The sequence below is a fragment of the Thalassophryne amazonica genome, chromosome 15 (assembly GCF_902500255.1).
Source record: "Thalassophryne amazonica chromosome 15, fThaAma1.1, whole genome shotgun sequence".
Taxonomy (NCBI): Eukaryota; Metazoa; Chordata; class Actinopteri; order Batrachoidiformes; family Batrachoididae; genus Thalassophryne; species Thalassophryne amazonica.
The window spans coordinates 50,604,184-50,627,012 of NC_047117.1; the positions used below are offsets into that span (position 1 = coordinate 50,604,184).

A 22,829-nucleotide genomic window follows, 5' to 3' on the forward strand; every position below is an offset into this window, starting at 1 on the left:
GATTGCGTTTTGTCTGGTAAAATATTTAATTCCTGGTATAAAGAGTGGACACTACAAGAATTAACGTCCCTCTGTTCCCTGTTCTGCTGTACATGAACCAAGGAATTAATGAACTGACATGACTGAATGATCATGAACACATCACCCGGCTTGCGTGTCCAGCCGTCCAGCACGCAGTGCACCAAGGGACACCGCATCATATGGACTACCACTCACGTGGTGGACGTGACACTGGGATCGTCAGGTGAGCGGTCATATGATCAGACGGATATATTCACATGGAGTAGCCTGGCTGATCGCGTCTGCAGTGCACAGTGAAGCGCTGCTGAAGGCATCTGTGTTTTTATTCCTTACCACCTCAAGAAAGCATGCCGACACGTGTGCATCGCAGTGCAGTGTTGTGAGGTGGTGTTCTACATGGCACGATATGTGTTCTCCAGCTGTGAGCACTGACAACACTGGGCTAATCTGCTGTGGCTCGTATGCTACACGCCCACTTGTCTGGTGCAAATTGCAGCTGCAGAACACATACAGTAGTGTTCAGAATAATAGTAGTGCTATGTGACTAAAAAGATTAATCCAGGTTTTGAGTATATTTCTTATTGTTACATGGGAAACAAGGTACCAGTAGATTCTGTAGATTCTCACAAATCCAACAAGACCAAGCATTCATGATTAGGGATGGGTATCGAGAACCGGTTCCTTTCGGGTATCGTTAAGAAATGATTCGATCCACCGACATCAATAAGCTTTTTGCTTAACGATTCTGTTATCGGTCCTTCAGAGTGGCCGTTATTTTGGGGGGTGTTTGTCAGGAAAATGATAATTTCTCTACATTGATTACAGACCCTGCAGCGGGTCCGTAATCAACTTTTCTGCAGCGCGGCTTTGCTTTGAACCTTGCACCAATCGAAGCAGTGGTTTGCAGATTGAAGCAGTGCTTTGATCCATTGCTTCGTTTATTCTTTCTTTTGCTTAATTTTCCCCCGCTAAAACCCTAAAGAGCATACATCTGTGAGCATTATTTACCTTTTTTATGTTAAACCGACCTGTTATGGTGCTCTGAAACAGTTGATAGATGTATTTTATAACTATAAAAACGGGAGCGATGCTAATGCGTTAGCATGTCTATGGCATTTTCAATGTTAAAAGTTAGCATTAAGCAGTTGCAGCTGTCATCACGTTCAGGTGCATTTGTTTTCAAATTGTAATATTTTTTTAAATTTATGTTTTTTTTATTTGTTTGTTTATATATTAATAATCTAATGATTATTATATACAATATATGCTTATTATATACAATTTTAGAGAAAGAGACAAAAAGAACAGAAACACAACAGAAAATATAAAACCAACTAACAATGAACATAAATAAATAAATAAATAAATACATACATACAGAAATAAATGTTTCCTGTGAACACCTAGTGACTCTTATGCCTCCATTTCATCCCTGTCTTATTTAAGTTTAATGACAGTTTGTTTTGGTCAAGCCATATTTTCAGTGTGTTAATTTCTTCAGTGATTTCCTCCAGAACTATCTGCAAAGCTAGAAAACTGCTGCATCCTTGTAAGAGAAGAATACTACTGGAATAAATCTGAATAAGGAAAGTTGTTTTTTTTCTCACCTACATGGATGCTGCACTCACTCCAGTTTATCGTCTGGAATAGTCCCAGATTGCATTTCAGAGCTTCTAGAATTGAAACATTTTCGTGCAGGTGGTGTTGGGGGGTAATTTTGGGTTTCAGCTTTTTTTGGTTTTCACCACTTTCATCCCTGAATATGTCAATCGTGAGTCACTTTTGTGTGGATTAAAGTTACTAACTGGGACTCCTGTCTTGTTGCGAGAAAGAAACGAGAACCGTCCTCCGTTCTGTTCACACAGCTCCAAACGCTGCGTGGCTCTCTGCCGAGTCAAGTTAGATCGATAGAATCCAGTCTGAAGTAATAACTTCAAAGCAAAACACCGTTTTGTTTTGGGGGTTTTTATGTCCAGAGATCAAGGATACAGTGACCAATTTCATATTTATTTACTTTAAGACTCAATGAAATACATAGAAAACCTGTAAAGCCTACTTTTAGTACAAAATTCACGAGGTAGCGATAAGGGACTCGATAAGGAATCGGATCGATAAGCAGAATCAATAATGGCATCGATATCGATAAAATCTTATCAATACCCATCCCTGTTCATGATATGCACACTATTAAGGCTATGAAATTGGGCTATTAGTAAAAAAAGTAGAAAAGGGGGTGTTCACAATAATAGTAGCATCTGCTGTTGACGCTACAAACTCAAAACTATTATGTTCATATTGCTTTTTTTTAGCAATCCTGTGAATCACTAAACTAGTATTTAGTTGTATAACAACAGTTTTTCATGATTTCTTCACATCTGCGAGGCATTAATTTTATTCATTTGGAACCAAGATTTTGCCTGGTTACTAGTGTGCTTGGGGTCATTGTCTTGTTGAAACACCCATTTCAAGGGCATGTTCTCTTCAGCATAAGGCAACATGACCTCTTCAAGTATTTTGACATATCCAAACTGGTCCATGATACCTGGTATGCGATATATAGGCCCAACACCATAGTAGGAGAGACATGCCCAATGGGCATATGGGCATTGCCCATATCATGATGCTTGCACCACCATGCTTCACTGTCTTCACTGTGAACTGTGGCTTGAATTCAGAGTTTGGGGGTCGTCACCATGCTTCACTGTCTTCACTGTGAACTGTGGCTTGAATTCAGAGTTTGGGGGTCGTCTCACAAACCCTTGGACCCAAAAAGAACAATTTTACTCTCATCAGTCCACAAAATATTCCTCCATTTCTCTTTAGGCCAGTTGATGTGTTCTTTGGCAAACTGTAACCTCTTCTGCACGTCTTTTATTTAACAGAGGGACTTTGCGGGGGATTCTTGCAAATAAATTAGCTTCACACAGGCGTCTTCTAACTGTCACAGCACTTACAGGTAACTCCAGACTGTCTTTGATCATCCTGGAGCTGATCAATGGGTGAGCCTTTGCCATTCTGGTTATTCTTCTATCCATTTTGATGGTTGTTTTCCATTTTCTTCCAAGCATCTCTGGTTTTTTGTCCATTTTAAAGCATTGGAGATCATTGTAGATGAACAGCCTATAATGTTTTGCACCTGCATATAGGTTTTCCCATCTCCAATCAACTTTTTAATCAAACTACGCTGTTCTTCTGAACAATGTCTTGAACGTCCCATTTTCCTCAGGCTTTCAAAGAGAAAAGCATGTTCAACAGGTGCTGGCTTCATCCTTACATAGGGGACACCTGATTCACACCTGTTTGTTTGACAAAATTGACGACCTCCCTCACTGAATGCCACACTACTATTATTGTGAACACCCCCTTTCTACTTTTTTTTACTAATAGCCCAATTTCATAGCCTTAAGAGTGTGCATATCATGAATGCTTCGTCTTGTTGGATTTGTGAGAATCTACTGGTACCTTGTTTCCCATGTAACATTAAGAAATATACTCAAAACCTGGATTAATCTTTTTATCACATAGCACTACTATTATTCTGAACACTACTATATTTGCCATAAACTCTCAACACGCCACAGCAATACACGTGTTGGCGGGCTCTCTCTCTCTCTCTGGATGGATGGATGGATGGATGGATGGATGGATGGATAGATGGATAGATGGATAGATGGATAGATGGATAGATAGATACGAGGTCTGTTAGAAAAGTATCGGACCTTTTTAGTTTTTGCAAAAACCTGATGGATTTGAATCACGTGTGCTTGCATGAGCCAACCTTGAACCTTCGTGTGCATGCATGAATTTTTTCACGCCTGTCGATTGCGTCAATTGCTGGCAAGCAGCCTTTGTGTGAGGTTGTGTGTAGTGCTCTCTGCGTATTTTCATTGCAAGGGAAATGGCGGAACGACTGGAGCAGCGATACTGAATCAAATTTTGCAGAAACTGGGTGACAGCCAGGTGGAAACCATTCGGAAGATTCAGATGGCTTTCGGCGGCTTTTCAGTCGTGTGACTATCCGAGAAATTGTGGAAGAGGTGGGCATCAGTTTTGGGAGTCCAGCATGTCCTGTGAGACTTCAACACGAAGGTGCTTTTGCTCCGCCATCAGCTTCGGCACGAATTTCATCGCCACTCTTTTCATGGCCAAATCTTCTGTCACAGAGGAATGTGCCGAAAAAGTGCTGATGTCCACCTCTTCTGCAATTTCTCGGATAGTCACACGACGGTCCCGCATCACCACAGTGTTCAGTTTGAAAATGATCTGGTCATTTCAGCATGTTGATGGCCGACCGGAGCGTGGCACGCTCTCCACCGTTGTGCGGCCGTCTTTAAACCGGTTGTACCGCTCCTTAATCTGTGTGATGCCATAGGATTGTAACTGAAAGCCGTCTGAATCATCCGAATGGTTTCCACCTGGCTGTCGCTCAGTTTCTGGCAAAATTTGATGCAGTGCTGCTCCAGTCATTTCGCCATTTTCCTTGCAATGAAAATCTGCCGAGAGCACACACGTCCTCACACAAAGGCTGCTTGCCAGCAAATGACGTAATCGACAGGCGTGAAAAAATCCATGCAAATATATATATATGCGCTTACTCCAATTAAGGGTCACGAGAGGGGGGCTGGAGCCTATCCCAGCTGTCAAAGGGCATGAGGCAGGGTACATCCTGGACAGGACGTCAGTCTATCACAGGACCATATATATACTATAGACAAACAAACACATTCACACCTGAACACACACCTATGGTCAGTGTAAAGTTACCAATTCACCTAACCTGCATGTCTCTGGATGTGAGAGGAAGCCGAAGTACCCAGAGGGAACCCAAGCAAACATGGGGAGAACATACAAATGCCACACAGAAAGGCCCCAGGTGGGAAGTGAACCCACAACCTTGTTGTGAGGCAACAGTGCTAACCACTAAGCCAGTGTGCTGTAAAAATCTTTTTTTTTTAACCAGCCATAGCCTAATGGTCAAAATCATTCAAATTTTTGGTTTTCTGCAAACAACACTCTTGTAACTGAACACCTTCAGGCCCTATCTTACATCCAGTGTAAAGTAGCACAAAGTGGAGTGTAAGTGCCATTGCTAGTTTTCAACAGATTTAGTTATATTTTTTGCACCCACATTTTTTAAAAAGCAAATCTACTTGCGTTTATCTGTACTCCCAAGGGTGTGTTATCTTAAAATGAGATGCGGTCAGGTCCATTTAATTTGTAAGGCAGCAGATGGTTACTGTGCTCAAAATTACTTCTCTGAAGTCATCAAACAAAATTAAACTAAATAAAATAAAAGTCTACATAAAATTACAAACTAATGTAAAAACATCACTTTCAAAATTCTGTGTTATGCCCCATTTTTAAACTCGTATTTATCCTCCCAAGGACCAATGGCAGCAACAAGACAGGGGTTGTCACAGGATGATCCATGAGCAGTGAAGAAGTGATCTGCAGGATATGGAGATCATTCGCACTGACATGGAAGAAGGTAGCGGTGTTGCAGGAATGAGGTGCTCAGATGCTTCACCTCAGGGAGCTGTGGTGGACGCTGCTCTTGCAAATTATTTACTTATGCACTTTGATGGTTTTTATATAAAGTATTTTTCCCTGCCAGAAAACCTCTCAGTTATGTCACTTAAACCCACCATCTAAACAGCATTTCTACAGATTCACCTGCACACAGCTCAGACTACAATCTGTTTGTCTTATTTCATGTTACACCCAAAACACACACATGATTATTTAACAGACTAACAACTTATTTACACTGTGCACCTTATGGCCCAGTCATTCCTGAACGAAGGGAAAAGTAAAAAACGTCACAATTCGTTGAGAAAAGGTGGACGAAAGAGCTTTTATCACTGAACAGTCTGCGAAGCAAGAGCGCAAAAGGGACGAAAGAGGAAATTAACAAAACCGAAGCTCACGATCTCGACGAAACGCACCTGGAGCCACTGCTGGAGCAGTGTGTGTCTGCATCTCTGCGTTCCAGGACTCGGCGCTGGGACGGAGCTCATAGCACCTGAGTCCTGGAGAAAGTGCAAACAGAATCTGTGGAGATCTGTGTGCACGTCGGTGGACGACCTGCTCTGGTTCCTCATCCAGAACAAAAGAGGGATGATGTCCATCATTATCAGAATCCACACTGTCTGTTGACACGCTGCGCGCTCTGTCTTCCTCCAATAAAAAAAAAAAAGCGCGCCGTGGTCACTGCTGTATCACAGTATTATGTTCTAAGCCATATATATTTATTTATAACAGAAAACTGTCAAAAAGGAGAATAAATATAAATATGAGTGTAAAGATGTTTGAATATATCAGAAAAGTAAATTAATCAGTGCGTGTGAACGCGCGCATTGACTCACATGTGCGGTTATTCCACCAGCTGATCACTGATCTACAACGTGAATTCTGCCTTCCAGAACAGCTCTTTATGTCATTATTTTGATTCATCTACCTGTTGCCACATGTACAGAAGGACTGGATTGTCATTCCTACACTCAGATTGTTATATTTAATAAAAATAATAAGCGCACGCAGCAGCTCCAGCTGCCGCTGATGCTGCATACCGTCAGAAATTACACAACGTTTTTGTTGTTTCAAATTCAACAGTTGCTTGTGGCAAAATAATTAATTATATCCACACAAAAGATTAATTTTGGCCTATGTAAGGTGCCTGAGCCCATTGAAGCTGCCCCCCGACACAGATCAAAAAAATCCAAGCAAGCAGGCTGAGTTTGCCCTGTAATTTCCGATGTACATGAACGCAGCAGCAGCCTCAGCGCTCACAAAACGGCTTCTGCGCTGTGTGAAAACATTCAGCTGCTCCAATGAAGTCAAATTAAACAATAACGTTACAAAAACTAAACAAACGCTTAAAAAACGTCAAGAATGTCAGCAAAACGAGACACAGACGAATTGAGGTTTTCGTTGCCCTTCGTTCAAAATTTTCAAGTTTAAAAATCCTGACGAAGCGCCGCTGCAGGAACGAGGCTGCGTGAAGGTTAAACAATGCCAACGACAGTCAAAGAAGGTCCAGATTTCTTGTTTCATCAGGTCTTCATCACCCTTCGTTAAGTGCTGTGTGACTGGGCCATAACTTTGAACTCAAAGCTGGGCCCAAACGCACCTGTGCAATGCATTTTAGACTATGCACTGTATACTGTCAAAACAGGACCCTTTAACATTGTTCATCTCAGCTTTATGCAACAGCCCCCAAAAAACTACCACTGCAACACCTCTTACTGACAATTATTTTGTGTTGCACGAGTTAATAATTTCAGGCAAACAGCAGGACACAAAGAAACAGATAAATGAATTACAATGGGAAGCGCAATGAAGAGAAAGCAGGATAGGTGGAGATACTGAATTGACTCACTTGTCAGGATGCAGAGCAGAAAGAGGTACTCTGTGTATGAAATGATACCTGGTAAAGAGACAAGGAAAGAGAATGTTCAGGAAAAGGTCACATTCAACACACACAATGTTTAGAGATGTTCAAAGGCTGCAGGCCTCCAGCACACATAATCCTCTGTTTCATGAAGATAGCATCTTAAAATGTGTCTTCCCAAGCTGAGCTGCCAACAGCCATTTGGCCACACACCGTTTCTTTTTCTGCACCTCAAGGGTCTAAAGTGAAGGCACGGACTGGCTGGAGGATGCGTATGTGCGCGCGTGTGTGTGTCTCTATTTGGATAAGCAAGTGAAAAATGTTTTAGGAGGAGATCCTTTCTTGTCTAAGGCCCATTTAGGAATCATTGTAGCTCCATCTCATCTCTCTTTTTCGCTTTCTGTCTGATCGCGGAGATAGTTCAGGGTGACTCGCTTGAGTGTTACGGGAGACTGCTCTCCTCTGTGTGTGTGTGTGTGTGTGTGTGAACATGACACCACTAAGAACAAGTGTGAGCCTTGTCTTTCCCTGATGCCTCAATGCTTTGTACAGAGGACCTCATCTGAAACTAAACTCTTTTTTTCCCCCAAAGCAGCCTGAACTGTCTAAAAACGAGGAGATAAAATCTAACACTATAATTACGTAATTTGTTGTTGGCTGTGGATGCAAATTGTTCACCGAAGTTGCTGTTACTGGATCTACTGTAAGTGTGGCCTTTGATACAGTTGATCACTGTATTTTGTTAGAGAGAACTGAAAATTAGTTTGGCATCTCTGGTGGGGTACCGACAGGACTGAGAGATTACCTTTCAGGTCAGTCACAGTGGGGTATTTTTTTTCTTTTTTAATAACAACACTACATCTGAATTTTTGAGAGTAAAGTATGGGGATAATTTTCATTGTGATGGTGGTGACTCACACCTTCACAGTCCTGTTTGTGCAGGCACTGTCACTGATACTGCAAAAGTGGAAGTTTGTCTGACTACAGTGACATTATTATGTGACTGTACATGGTGAACAGGGCTGTATAAAAAATGGATACAGCTAAGTATCGCAACAATTTTTTCTCATGTTACTGCATTGATTTTCCTGTCTGTCATATAGATACATTAAATGGATTTGAAATGTCCTTAAATTTCCCTAAAATCCCTACGACCTTGGCACCTGTAGATGTCACTCCTGGGATAGTAGGCTGGCTGCATCCCAGTACCCAGCACTCCTCATTTCTGGGCATTATTTCAGAAGTAAGCAAAAAATAAGAGCAGCACCTTTAATTTTTACTCTGCACTTTGGTTTTGAAACCAAAACAGGGTGTAACAATTTAATTAAAACCAATTCCATTTTTAAGCTTTAGCACAGTGGAAAACCACAACTTCAGGCATACAGTAACATTACAGAACCACGTGGGACAATGTGATCCTATATTTCTGACATGATGGAGTACCTATGTGGAGGTGAAAGAGGTGATGAAAAAGGTATGTACTTTATTTCCAGAGTATTCAGCAAAACAAGAGTTTCAACAACACTTTATATTCTGTGACTGGTGAGATAGCACTTCTTGAGAAAGCATACTTGGGGGGGGGGTCAGATGTTACGCATTGGTGGAGGAGGAAGATGTCTGACTTTTATGCTGATAGGCATCAAAATCTGTAAAGAAAGCCTTCTACATAAGACTATTCAGATGGTACACACCATAGTGTATTCTGAGCTGTTTTTTAAATATGCAGTATATTTTGTAGAATTTTGCAAAGTGCCATATGTATCATACAGCAATGTATCACAACTTAAAGGAGACCTGCATTGAAAAAAATGCAGTCAGATTTTTTGAACAAAAAATGACTTACATTTACACATGAGATCCTTCTGAATGTAGTAAAGTAAATCTGCAAGCCCAGATCTGTCATTCAACGGAGAAAACTTTGAAATGACAAATTTACAGCTAACATTTAGCCCTCCGCAAATTGTCCCTCTCATCATGGACGCTGCCGAGACGTCAAGGACAAGACCCTCTCCCAGCATGCATTGCGCCAATTGTAATTTGTGGATTTACGTCAGTTTGCATCTGCACCTTTTTCTTGTCTTATACGGAAGGATCTACTTTTTTTAAAACTTCATATTGTCTTGCAGCACGTTTGGTGAGTACACATTTCTTTTATTTGTGCTTGAAAATTATTTTGGGGGACTTTTTCATACGCCCGTTTGATTGAGTGGTGTCGCAATGAAAATCTACTGTCTTTTGCCTCCGGTACCATCGTGGGATATGGAGGCGAGACGCGCAAAGAATCCCAGTCATTAAAAATATATAAACCTCTCTCAGCGTCCATGGAGCTCTGGGGCTCCGATTGCCATGACGTGCAGTGCTGTGGATTTTGCCGCAAGAAGTCTGTCCTTGCAGCAACAGGTGTACCGGCCGCTTCGCATTAAAACAGCGAGCGTAATCTCAGGACTTGTGCCAAGTGTGCTGCAGCTCCATTCAGTAGACAGAGAGGTGATGCCGGTGTTGTGCGCTGAATCTGGCACAACACCGGCTGCAAAGCAGACACGGGCGGTGTGAGTGGCCCGCGTCAGCGGTTAACGAGCTCGTTAACGAGCCCACAGACTTAATAAGCGCAGTGGAGGCAGAGAGCGGGAGAGGAAGAATGGCGCCCACTGTCGATGTCGTTGCTGATCTGAGCACACAGATCTGTATCTCACATTCATTGCAGCTTACTTTTGGATAGTGAAACCAGGACGTGTATAAGTAACATTACTAACAGATAAAATCAATTTCAATGCAGGATCGGACTGAAGGCGGGAGCGCGTCGTCTTGTCCCTGACGTCATGGAAATGATACGGCTGTACAAACTGTTTTCACAGAGGGCTAAATTTTAGCTGCAAATTTGTCATTTTTAAATGAAGATTTCTCCGCTGAATTACAAATTTGGGCTTACAGATTTACTTTACTGCATTCACAAGGGTCTTATAAATACATATCAGCTATTTCTTTCTGAAATCTGACCACATTTATTTCAATGCAGGTCTACTTTAACTGTATCATGGCCCATGAATCATGATGCATAATGTATAATGAGTTCCTTTCCAATACCCAGCCCTCATGTTAATACAATAAAAAATCTTGATGTTATTTTTCCATCCAGCATGGTGATTTGTCCTGTCTATTAAAGAGGGAGATAACACTGCCCATTTTTAGTTATGCAGGATTGTGCTGATTAGACTTATCCTGTATAAACATTTTATTTAAGAATTTAAATGTTAAAATAAAAAATGTTAAAAAAAAAAGTATGACATTGAACGGGGGAGAACCTGTATATGTGCACATGTGAGCTAATCAGGGGCCACTGTTAATGATGCCACACTTCAAAAATGAAGCAGCTGTCACACTGTGATGGACTGACCAAACGTATGAGCAACAGAAATAAAATATAGATATCCATTTGTGTCTCTTTTTGTTCTGCACAAATCCTTTTCTCATTCATTAAATGCATTCCTTGTCAGCTGATAACCAACAAGTCCACTGGAAAGTTTTGTGCATGCTCAAAACTTTGAGCAGGCATCAATCAATCAATCAATCAATCAATTTTTTTATATAGCGCCAAATCACAACAAACAGTTGCCCCAAGGCGCTCCATATTGTAAGGCAAGGCCATACAATAATTATGTAAAACCCCAACGGTCAAAACGACCCCCTGTGAGCAAGCACTTGGCTACAGTGGGAAGGAAAATCTCCCTTTTAACAGGAAGAAACCTCCAGCAGAACCAGGCTCAGGGAGGGGCAGTCTTCTGCTGGGACTGGTTGGGGCTGAGGGAGAGAACCAGGAAAAAGACATGCTGTGGAGGGGAGCAGAGATCGATCACTAATGATTAAATGCAGAGTGGTGCATACAGAGCAAAAAGAGAAAGAAACAGTGCATCATGGGAACCCCCCAGCAGTCTACGTCTATAGCAGCATAACTAAGGGATGGTTCAGGGTCACCTGATCCAGCCCTAACTATAAGCTTTAGCAAAAAGGAAAGTTTTAAGCCTAATCTTAAAAGTAGAGAGGGTGTCTGTCTCCCTGATCTGAATTGGGAGCTGGTTCCACAGGAGAGGAGCCTGAAAGCTGAAGGCTCTGCCTCCCATTCTACTCTTACAAACCCTAGGAACTACAAGTAAGCCTGCAGTCTGAGAGCGAAGCGCTCTATTGAGGTGATATGGTACTACGAGGTCCCTAAGATAAGATGGGACCTGATTATTCAAAACCTTATAGGTAAGAAGAAGAATTTTAAATTCTATTCTAGAATTAACAGGAAGCCAATGAAGAGAGGCCAATATGGGTGAGATATGCTCTCTCCTTCTAGTCCCCGTCAGTACTCTAGCTGCAGCATTTTGAATTAACTGAAGGCTTTTTAGGGAACTTTTAGGACAACCTGATAATAATGAATTACAATAGTCCAGCCTAGAGGAAATAAATGCATTAATTAGTTTTTCAGCATCACTCTGAGACAAGACCTTTCTGATTTTAGAGATATTGCGTAAATGCAAAAAAGCAGTCCTACATATTTGTTTAATATGCGCTTTGAATTACATATCCTGATCAAAAATGACTCCAAGATTTCTCACAGTATTACTAGAGGTCAGGGTAATGCCATCCAGAGTAAGGATCTGGTTAGACACCATGTTTCTAAGATTTGTGGGGCCAAGTACAATAACTCAGTTTTATCTGAGTTTAAAAGCAGGAAATTAGAGGTCATCCATGTCTTTATGTCTGTAAGACAATCCTGCAGTTTAGCTAATTGGTGTGTGTCCTCTGGCTTCATGGATAGATAAAGCTGGGTATCATCTGCGTAACAATGAAAATTTAAGCAATACCGTCTAATAATACTGCCTAAGGGAAGCATGTATAAAGTGAATAAAATTGGTCCTAGCACAGAACCTTGTGGAACTCCATAATTAACTTTAGTCTGTGAAGAAGATTCCCCATTTACATGAACAAATTGTAATCTATTAGACAAATATGATTCAAACCACCGCAGCGCAGTGCCTTTAATACCTATGGCATGCTCTAATCTCTGTAATAAAATTTTATGGTCAACAGTATCAAAAGCAGCACTGAGGTCTAACAGAACAAGCACAGAGATGAGTCCACTGTCCGAGGCCATAAGAAGATCATTTGTAACCTTCACTAATGCTGTTTCTGTACTATGATGAATTCTAAAACCTGACTGAAACTCTTCAAATAGACCATTCCTCTGCAGATGATCAGTTAGCTGTTTTACAACTACCCTTTCAAGAATTTTTGAGAGAAAAGGAAGGTTGGAGATTGGCCTATAATTAGCTAAGATAGCTGGGTCAAGTGATGGCTTTTTAAGTAATGGTTTAATTACTGCCACCTTAAAAGCCTGTGGTACATAGCCAACTAACAAAGATAGATTGATCATATTTAAGATCGAAGCATTAAATAATGGTAGGGCTTCCTTGAGCAGCCTGGTAGGAATGGGGTCTAATAAACATGTTGATGGTTTGGATGAAGTAACTAATGAAAATAACTCAGACAGAACAATCGGAGAGAAAGAGTCTAACCAAATACCGGCATCACTGAAAGCAGCCAAAGATAACGATACGTCTTTGGGATGGTTATGAGTAATTTTTTCTCTAATAGTTAAAATTTTGTTAGCAAAGAAAGTCATGAAGTCATTACTAGTTAAAGTTAATGGAATACTCAGCTCAATAGAGCTCTGACTCTTTGTCAGCCTGGCTACAGTGCTGAAAAGAAACCTGGGGTTGTTCTTATTTTCTTCAATTAGTGATGAGTAGAAAGATGTCCTAGCTTTACGGAGGGCTTTTTTATAGAGCAACAGACTCTTTTTCCAGGCTAAGTGAAGATCTTCTAAATTAGTGAGACGCCATTTCCTCTCCAACTTACGGGTTATCTGCTTTAAGCTACGAGTTTGTGAGTTATACCACGGAGTCAGACACTTCTGATTTAAAGCTCTCTTTTTCAGAGGAGCTACAGCATCCAAAGTTGTCTTCAATGAGGATGTAAAACTATTGACGAGATACTCTATCTCCCTTACAGAGTTTAGGTAGCTACTCTGCACTGTGTTGGTATATGGCATTAGAGAACATAAAGAAGGAATCATATCCTTAAACCTAGTTACAGCGCTTTCTGAAAGACTTCTAGTGTAATGAAACTTATTCCCCACTGCTGGGTAGTCCATCAGAGTAAATGTAAATGTTATTAAGAAATGATCAGACAGAAGGGAGTTTTCAGGGAATACTGTTAAGTCTTCTATTTCCATACCATAAGTCAGAACAAGATCTAAGATATGATTAAAGTGGTGGGTGGACTCATTTACTTTTTGAGCAAAGCCAATAGAGTCTAATAATAGATTAAATGCAGTGTTGAGGCTGTCATTCTCAGCATCTGTGTGGATGTTAAAATCGCCCACTATAATTATCTTATCTGAGCTAAGCACTAAGTCAGACAAAAGGTCTGAAAATTCACAGAGAAACTCACAGTAACGACCAGGTGGACGATAGATAATAACAAATAAAACTGGTTTTTGGGACTTCCAATTTGGATGGACAAGACTAAGAGACAAGCTTTCAAATGAATTAAAGCTCTGTCTGGGTTTTTGATTAATTAATAAGCTGGAATGGAAGATTGCTGCTAATCCTCCGCCCCGGCCCGTGCTACGAGCATTCTGACAGTTAGTGTGACTCGGGGGTGTTGACTCATTTAAACTAACATATTCATCCTGCTGTAACCAGGTTTCTGTTAGGCAGAATAAATCAATATGTTGATCAATTATTATATCATTTACCAACAGGGACTTAGAAGAGAGAGACCTAATGTTTAATAGACCACATTTAACTGTTTTAGTCTGTGGTGCAGTTGAAGGTGCTATATTATTTTTTCTTTTTGAATTTTTATGCTTAAATAGATTTTTGCTGGTTATTGGTAGTCTGGGAGCAGGCACCGTCTCTACGGGGATGGGGTAATGAGGGGATGGCAGGGGGAGAGAAGCTGCAGAGAGGTGTGTAAGACTACAACTCTGCTTCCTGGTCCCAACCCTGGATAGTCACGGTTTGGAGGATTTAAGAAAATTGGCCAGATTTCTAGAAATGAGAGCTGCTCCATCCAAAGTGGGATGGATGCCGTCACTCCCGGTCCGATTGGGGAGGGGCCCAGAGAAAACTACAGAGTCCGACATTGTTTTTGCAAAGTTACACACCGATTTAATGTTAATTTTAGTGACCTCCGATTGGCGTAACCGGGTGTCATTACTGCCGACGTGAATTACAATCTTACCAAATTTACGCTTAGCCTTAGCCAGCAGTTTCAAATTTCCTTCAATGTCGCCTGCTCTGGCCCCCGGAAGACAATTGACTATGGTTGCTGGTGTCGCTAACTTCACATTTCTCAAAACAGAGTCGCCAATAACCAGAGTTTGATCCTCGGCGGGTGTGTCGTCGAGTGGGGAAAAACGGTTAGCGATGTGAACGGGTTGGCGGTGTACACAGGGCTTCTGTTTAGGGCTACGCTTCCTCCTCACAGTCACCCAGTCAGCCTGCTTTCCCGGCTGCTCGGAATCTGCCAGGGGGGAACTAACGGCGGCTAAGCTACCTTGGTCCGCACCGACTACAGGGGCCTGGCTAGCTGTAGGATTTTCCACGGTGCGGAGCCGAGTCTCCAATTCGCCCAGCCTGGCCTCCAAAGCTACGAATAAGCTACACTTATTACAAGTACCGTTACTGCTAAAGGAGGCCGAGGAATAACTAAACATTTCACACCCAGAGCAGAAAAGTGCGGGAGAGACAGGAGAAGCCGCCATGCTAAATCGGCTAAGAGCTAGTAGCTACGCTAAGCTAGCGGATTCCTAAAAACACGCAAAGTGAATAATGTGTAAATAATTTAGAGGTGATTCAGCAGAAGGAGTGCTTTAGTTAAGGCACGTAAAGATTACACTGGGAAACAAATCGTAATCTAGATAACTAGATCAATCTAACTGCGCAGATTAAACAGCTAACAGATACAGAAAAACACCGCTGTGCTCCGGAACAGGAAGTGATACAATACCGCAGTGAGAGCCAACCACCAGTAGAGGCCAGCTGAAGAGCTTTCTCAGTGGTTACAGGTTTGTTTACCGTTTCATCTTGTCGTTGTTTATAGCTTGGCAGTGGATGTCTGGTAGATCCCTGTGTTATTTGTTCACATTCTGTTCACTTCCGGAAGCACGGCGCACCCACATGCGGTGGTTGTCCACTCATTCTATCAGAGTCCCAAATCCATTGGAGATCAAGCCATATTATGAAAAAAACATGTGTGAACTGCATTCATAGAAACAAATTGAATAACTATTAAGACTGTTGTTTAATGTTTTAATTGTAGCCTAACACCCAGCATTATCAAACAGTTTTTCCTCATTATTGTGATGCAAATGTGACTGAAGGACATCATAATGAATATTCAATACACTCTTCAATCAATATTGCAGACTGGTCAGCCTGACGAATTTTCGAAAATAAGGAGAGAAATGTTCATGACACTGTAGATTAGAATTAAGATGACCTGTGGAACAGCAGAACAGCCTATAAGGCCATGCTACCTATTATAACTGCTACAGACAGCCATCAGCCAAAACAATGCATTCCTCCGACACATCGCTCTGTCATTCCCAGAAATCTGAAGCCATTCCAAGGATTTTAACAGTCCTCTCTCATTGTGGCATGGAGAAGAAAGCATGCCCTGACATCACCACATACTCGTTCACTCACTCATTGACTGACACTCACACACACACAAAATAAATGCAGTGAACATATTATATTATGCATTCAGGGAATTGTTGAATGAATTGTTTGAATAAGACTAAATACTAGCCATGGGTGCTGTCATCTTTTTGTGTGAAACAGAATAGGCATGGCCCCTTTGAGTAACAGCTCATGTAGTTATTTATTTTTTCTGTTTTGTTTTTTTGCTTGTGTATTTTTGCTGAGAGAGGCCAACTCAGGCTGCAGTTACTGTGAAGGTCCCTCTGTTTTTTTATATTTATTTTTGTGAGTATTTTATTGCAAATATATGAAATAATATAGCTTGTTGTGTGGTTAATTCTCCAAACAGATCACTGCTAGAATGGCCCAGTCAATCACCTGACTTGAATCCAAGAGAAAATCTATGGAAATAACTAAAGATCAGGGTTCATAGAAGAGGTCCACTGAACCTTCAAAATTTGAAGACCGTTTGTGTGGTACAACGGGCCAATATCACACCTGAGCAATGCATGTGACTAGTTTCTCCATACAAGAGGCATCTTGAAGTTGTCATTATCAACAAAGGCTTTTGTACAAAGTAGGGATGCACCGATCCCGATACCAGTATCAGGTGTCGGCCCGATCCCGTATTCATTTACTCATACTTGTAATCATAAAATGCCTCCAATACTTCATGACCTGATACCACTTTACAGCAGTGTGATGTCAGCCTCTCAATGTGGGATTTTCATTCGCACACACAGAAATTTCCGGACTATAACCGCTACTTTTTTCATACGTTTTGAACACTGCAGCTTTAACAATGATGCAGCTAATTTATGGATTATTACAGGCTTTCACGCAATTTACTCAAAAGTCAAATACGTCCGTTAATGCTGTCTACTGACTGACTGAAAGCCGCTATCCATCACGCAGAGTAAATTCACACACAGTAAATAAAAAGTCTTACCTGTTCGCTTCAGTGGAATTCATCATCATATGATCTTGAAGAAAAATAACACTATGTAACACAATTTTTGTTCCTGGCTTCTAAGTGTTATATTTCAACTGCTTATGTCTAAAGTCTATGGAAAAATGACTACCTTCAGCACAAACTTTGATTTTATTTTTTTAACGTTCTAGAAAGTTCTAAAAGTTTCTTGAAATTTCTAGATAATTCTGGAAACTTCTATAAAATTCTGGACAGTTCTAGCAGTTAAAGGATATTCTAGAAGACTACTCAGTAGTAGTGAAGGCGAATCGAGAATATTCTTGAAAACAGACAAATTTCAAAATATCATTGTCCTGATCACAGAAGCAAAGTTTCTGTGGAATAACAGCTATTTTCTATTTATTTAAGGCATATCAGGTTAGGAAAACACACTGTGTACCCAGGAACAAAACAAAAATAAAAATTTGTTACATAGTGTAATCCACATAAAGCCGCCTGAGTTTGGAACATCTTCTCTTTCTGTCGGCTGTTCCCATTAGGGGTCGCCACAGCAGATCAATCGATTCCATCTCACCCTGTCCTCTGAATCCTCCTCTGTCACACCAACCAATGTCCTCCCTCAGTACATCCATAAACCTCCTCTTTGGCCTCCCTCTCCTCATCCTGCCTGGTGGCTCCATCTTCAGCATTCTTCTCCCTATATATCCTGGGTCTCTCTGCACATGTCCAAACCATCTCAATCTTGATTCTCTGACTTTGTCTCCAAACCGTCCCACCTGAGCTGTCCCTCTGATATGTCCATTCTTAATCTTGTCCATTCTCGTCACTCCCAAAGAGAATCTCAACATCTTCAACTCTGCCACCTCTGCCTCCTGTCTTTTTGTTAGTGCCACCGTCTCTAAGCCGTACAACATAGCTGTTATCACTACTGTCTTGTAAACTTTGCCCTTCACTCTTGCTGATATTCTTTGGTCACAAATCACTCCTGCCACCTTTCTCCACCCACTCCACCCTGCCTGCACTCTCTTTTTAACCTCCACCTACCACAATCTCTATTACTTTGAACAATTGACCCCAAGTATTTAAACTAATCTACTTTCACCACTTCTACTCCTTGTAAATGCACTATTCCACCTGGCTCCCTCTCATTCACACATGTACTCAGTCTTGCTCCTACTGACTCTCATTCCCCTGCTCTCCAGAGCATACCTCCAAGTCTCCAGACGAGACTCAACTTGCTCTCTACTCTCCCTACAGATCACAATGTCATCTGCAAACATCATAGTCTATGGAGACTGCTGTTTGATCTCATCTATCAACCTGTCCATCATCATTGCAAACAAGAAAGGACTCAGAGCTGATCCTTGGGGTAATCCCACCTCCACCTTGAATGAGCCTGTCATTCATACTGCGCATCTCACTGCTGTCACACTATTCTTGTCTATGTCCTGCACTACCCTAACATACTTCTCTGCCACTCCAGACTTCCTCATACAATACCACAGCTCTTGTCTTGGCACCCTATCATAAGGTTTTCTAAGTCCACAGACACACAATGTAACTCTTTCTGGCCTTCTCTGTACTTCTCCAACAGCATTCTCAGAGCAAACATTGCATCTGTACTGCTCTTTCTCAGCATGAAACCATATTGCTGCTCATAGATCTTCACCTGTTTTCTAAGCCTAGCTTCTACTACTCTTTCCCATTACTTCATGCTGTGGCTGATCAATTTTATGCCTCTGTAGTTATGGCAGCTCTGCACATCACCCTTGTTGGAAATAGGAACCAGCACACTTTCTCTCCACTCCTCAGGCATCCTTTCACTTTCCAAGATGTTATTAAACAATCTGGATAGAAACTCCACTGCCATCTCTCCTTGACATTTCCATGCCTCCACTGGAGTGCCATCTGGACAATCTCTTGTACTTCCTGACTTACTCTCACCACATCAGTCAGCCTTTTCTCTCGCTCATTTTCTTAATTCATCAGCTCCTCAAAATATTCCCTTCACCTTCTCAACATACACTCCTCACTTGTCAGCACATTACCATCTGCATCTTTTACCACCCTATCCTGGAACATAACATCTCAATATCCTTTAATTCATCATGTGGCTAAAAAAAAAGTTCCTCTGTGACTTCAGCACTTTGCGCCACAGTTCCTCCATCAGAACTCAGATTACAGCTTCAGCGGCGGAGATTGTCCATCAGGTTGGTGAGTTTCAGCCCTTTGTGTGGGTGTTCAGGCATCTCGGTCCGCTACTCCAACTTCGCCTTTTGGCTAAAATAAAGCACTTCCTCAGTAGACGTGATCTTGAGACGGCCATTCATGCTTTCATCAGCTCCAGACTTGATTATTGTAATGCACTTTATTCGGGCATTAATCAGTCGTCTCTTGCACGTCTCCAGTTGGTGCAGAATGCTGCTGCTCGTCTTTTAACAAACACTTTTAGACGTGAGCATATTACACCCGTCCTGTACTCACTCCACTGGCTTCCAGTTCATTTTTGAATTGATTTTAAAATTTTAATGTTTGTTTTTAAAGCTATTTATGGCCTTGCACCTCCCTACTTGTCTGAAATTTTAACTTTGCGCACCTACAGTAGGACATTAAGGGCATCTGGCCAGCTTTACTTAGATGTTCCAAGGTCAAGATGTTTTAAAATTTTATTTTATATGTGTTTTGTGTTTTTAATGTTAAGCACTTTGGACACCAGTCGGTGCTGTAAAGCGCTTTATAAATAAATGTTGATTGATTGATTGATTGAGATATATATATATATATATATATATATATATATATATATATATATATATATATATATATATATATATATATGTATATACACGAGGTCTGTTAGAAAAGTAACGGACCTTTTTATTTTTTTCAAAAACTATATGGATTTGATTCATATGTTTTTACGTCAGCCAAGCTTGAACCTTCGTTCGCATGCGTGAGTTTTTCCACGCCTGTCGGTTGCGTCATTCGCCTGTGGGCAGGCTTTGAGTGAGCACTGGTCCACCCCTCTCGTCGTTGTTTCATTGCGAGGAAATGGCGGAATGATTTGGGCTTTTTTCCATCAGAATTTTTTCAGAAACTGTTAGAGACAGGCAGCTGGAAACCATTCGAAAAATTTACCTGGCTTTCGATGAAAATTTTACGGGCTTCACAGAGAATAAGGAGTGTTACTGCAGCTTTAAGGACGGCCCACAGTGGCGCACGGCGCGCCGCGCTCCGAGCCGCCATCGAGAGGCAGAAACACCACATCATTTCTAAACAGATGGCTGTGTGGAGCCGGGACCGTCGTGTGCAATTTCTCTGGTTATCACAAGAGCTGGACATCAGCCATTTTCCGGCAGATTTCACTTTTAACAAGAGATTTTGTCATGGAAAGCCGCGCAGAGACTTCGCGCGTCACGACTGATTCACTGATGAAGCGAGTCAAAGGAACACCTGTTGTGAAAGTGTAGTGACACGGACCCACAACATTGGGCGTTAATGAACGGACAATGGATGAGCCAAAAAGTAACAATTTAATGTTGTGAATTGCACAACGAAATACAGACAATCACAGAATTTGTATGCAATCAATATACAAAGGTGACGTGTGGGCAGGCTCGAGGATAGAAGACGTCTGTCCAGAGAAGAGCCGGATCCCACACGGCTTCCACCGCCAGCGGATCTGAAGAACACCGGAGCCACCAAGTCCCGAGTCCCAGGTGGTCACCGTCTCCAGCTGTCAGACCAGGTACTGCTGGCAGAAACAGAAACAGTTAATGGTGGGTGTGAGAAGACACACCCAGTAATCGTCCCTTGCTCAGTTCCTCCGGGAGGGAGAACTTCCACCTCCAGATACAATGTCACCCGTGTAGCTCCTGTTGGTCTCCTTCCTGGATGGAGTGAGAGGCGAAGACCGTCGTCCTCTCACTGTCCGCCAATCCAGCCTTCAATAGACCCTGCAGGAACACGGCTGCACACAGACCACTGTTTACAAACAATGAATAATCACAGCAGAGAAAATTACCTCGAGTGGTAGATGATTTCGTGGCGAGGAGGTGGAGTTGCAGTCCGGCCTTTATAGTGATGGTGATGAGTGACAGCTGGTGCTGATAAGTGACAGCTGTCACTCCCAGCGGCTCCGACGCCCTCTCGTGCTTGGAGCCCGCACTCCAAGCAGTGCGCCATCTGGTGGTGGTAGGCCAGCAGTACCGCCTCTTCAGCGGCCCACACAACACCACCTCCGTTTCAGAGTGCCAGAGGACAAGTTGGGACATGGCTATCTCGGCTTTCAGTGCTTACGAGTCAAGTGAGTATAAGAGAAATTGTGGAGAGCTGGTCATGTCCCAACTTGTCCTGTGGCACTCCGAAACGGAGGTGTTCCTTTGTCTCGCTTCATCAGCGAATCGGTCGTGACGCGCGAAGCCTCCGTGCGGCATGACAAAATCTCTTGTTAAAATTGAAATCTGCCGGAAAATGGCTGATGTCCAGCTCTTGTGATAACCAGAGAAATTGCACACGACGGTCCCGGCTCCACACAGCCATCCGTTTAGAAATTATGTGGTGGTTTCTGCCTCTCGATGGCGGCTCGGAGTGCGGCGCGCCGTGCGCCATTGTGGGCCGTTCTTAAAGCTGTAGTAACACTCCTTATTCTCTGTGAAGCCCGTAAAATTTTCACCGAAAGCCAGATAAATTTGTCGAATGGTTTCCAGCTGCCTGTCTCTAACAGTTTCTGAAAAAATTCTGATGGAAAAAAAGCCCAAATCATTCCGCCATTTCCTTGTAATGAAATGAGGAGAGGGGTGGACCAGTGCTCACTCAAAGCCTGCCCACAGGCGAATGACGCAACCGACAGGCGTGGAAAAACTCACGCATGCGCACGAAGGTTCAAGCTTGGCTGACGTAAAAACAAATGAATCAAATCCATATAGTTTTTGAAAAAATAAAAAGGTCCGTTACTTTTCTCACATACCTTGTGTGTATATGTATATATATATATATATATATATATTATATACACACACATCGTATTCGCACGACTGAGCGCATTGAGCACTCCATGTGCACAAACTTCGCCAAACTCCGTTTGTCGAACCACTCATTTCAATAAAATGTCTGATTTCAAGACAAATAACGAATAAATCACAAGTATGTGTTACCATAAATAACAATAATTTACTTCACTGAAACATTTTGCACAGGATTACATTTAAACAGAAAACTCTGGCACTCATGGAAGCTTCAAATGTTCCTACCTGTTTAAATCCAGGTGACTCTGCAGTTAAATAATCTGTTTGTTTCTGTCCATGATTTCCGGTTGTTAAGATAAAAAATCCATAATTCCCTGTCAGCCTCTCACTGAAAACAGTGAAGTCAGTTTTTTCTCTGTGTTCTCATATAGAAGCACTCCGTGTGCTCACTCTGTTGCACTCTCTCATACTCAAAACGGCAGCAGAAAATGTCTCCTTCTGAACTCCCCTCGAAGTTTTGAACACAACTCAGCCATATGGGGTGGGCAGCCAGTACACTCTGAGTGTCAGTCCCAAGACCGGATAAATGAGGAAGGTAGAAGGAGGCAGAGCATTAACCTTAAAGTTTGTCAAATCTCAGCCACATGGGGTGTGCAGCCAGTACACTTTGAGTGCCGCCCACAAGCCCGGATAAATCAGTAGGGTTATGTCAGGAAGGGCATCCAACATAAAATAATCCAAAAACAAAGATGCAGAGTACAAATCAA

The 22,829-nt window shown here is 42.0% G+C and overlaps 1 protein-coding gene across 6 annotated transcripts in view; it reads right to left on the minus strand.

Annotated features, from left to right (window-relative positions):
- micu3a (mitochondrial calcium uptake family, member 3a) overlaps nucleotides 1-22,829 on the minus strand; it is a 167,480-nt gene that overhangs the window by 99,308 nt on the left and 45,343 nt on the right. For all 6 annotated transcript variants that reach the window (XM_034187492.1, XM_034187495.1, XM_034187493.1 and 3 more), the window contains exon 5: nucleotides 7,400-7,447. In XM_034187492.1, the coding sequence (XP_034043383.1) occupies nucleotides 7,400-7,447 (48 nt within the window). The remainder of the gene's footprint in view (nucleotides 1-7,399; nucleotides 7,448-22,829) is intronic.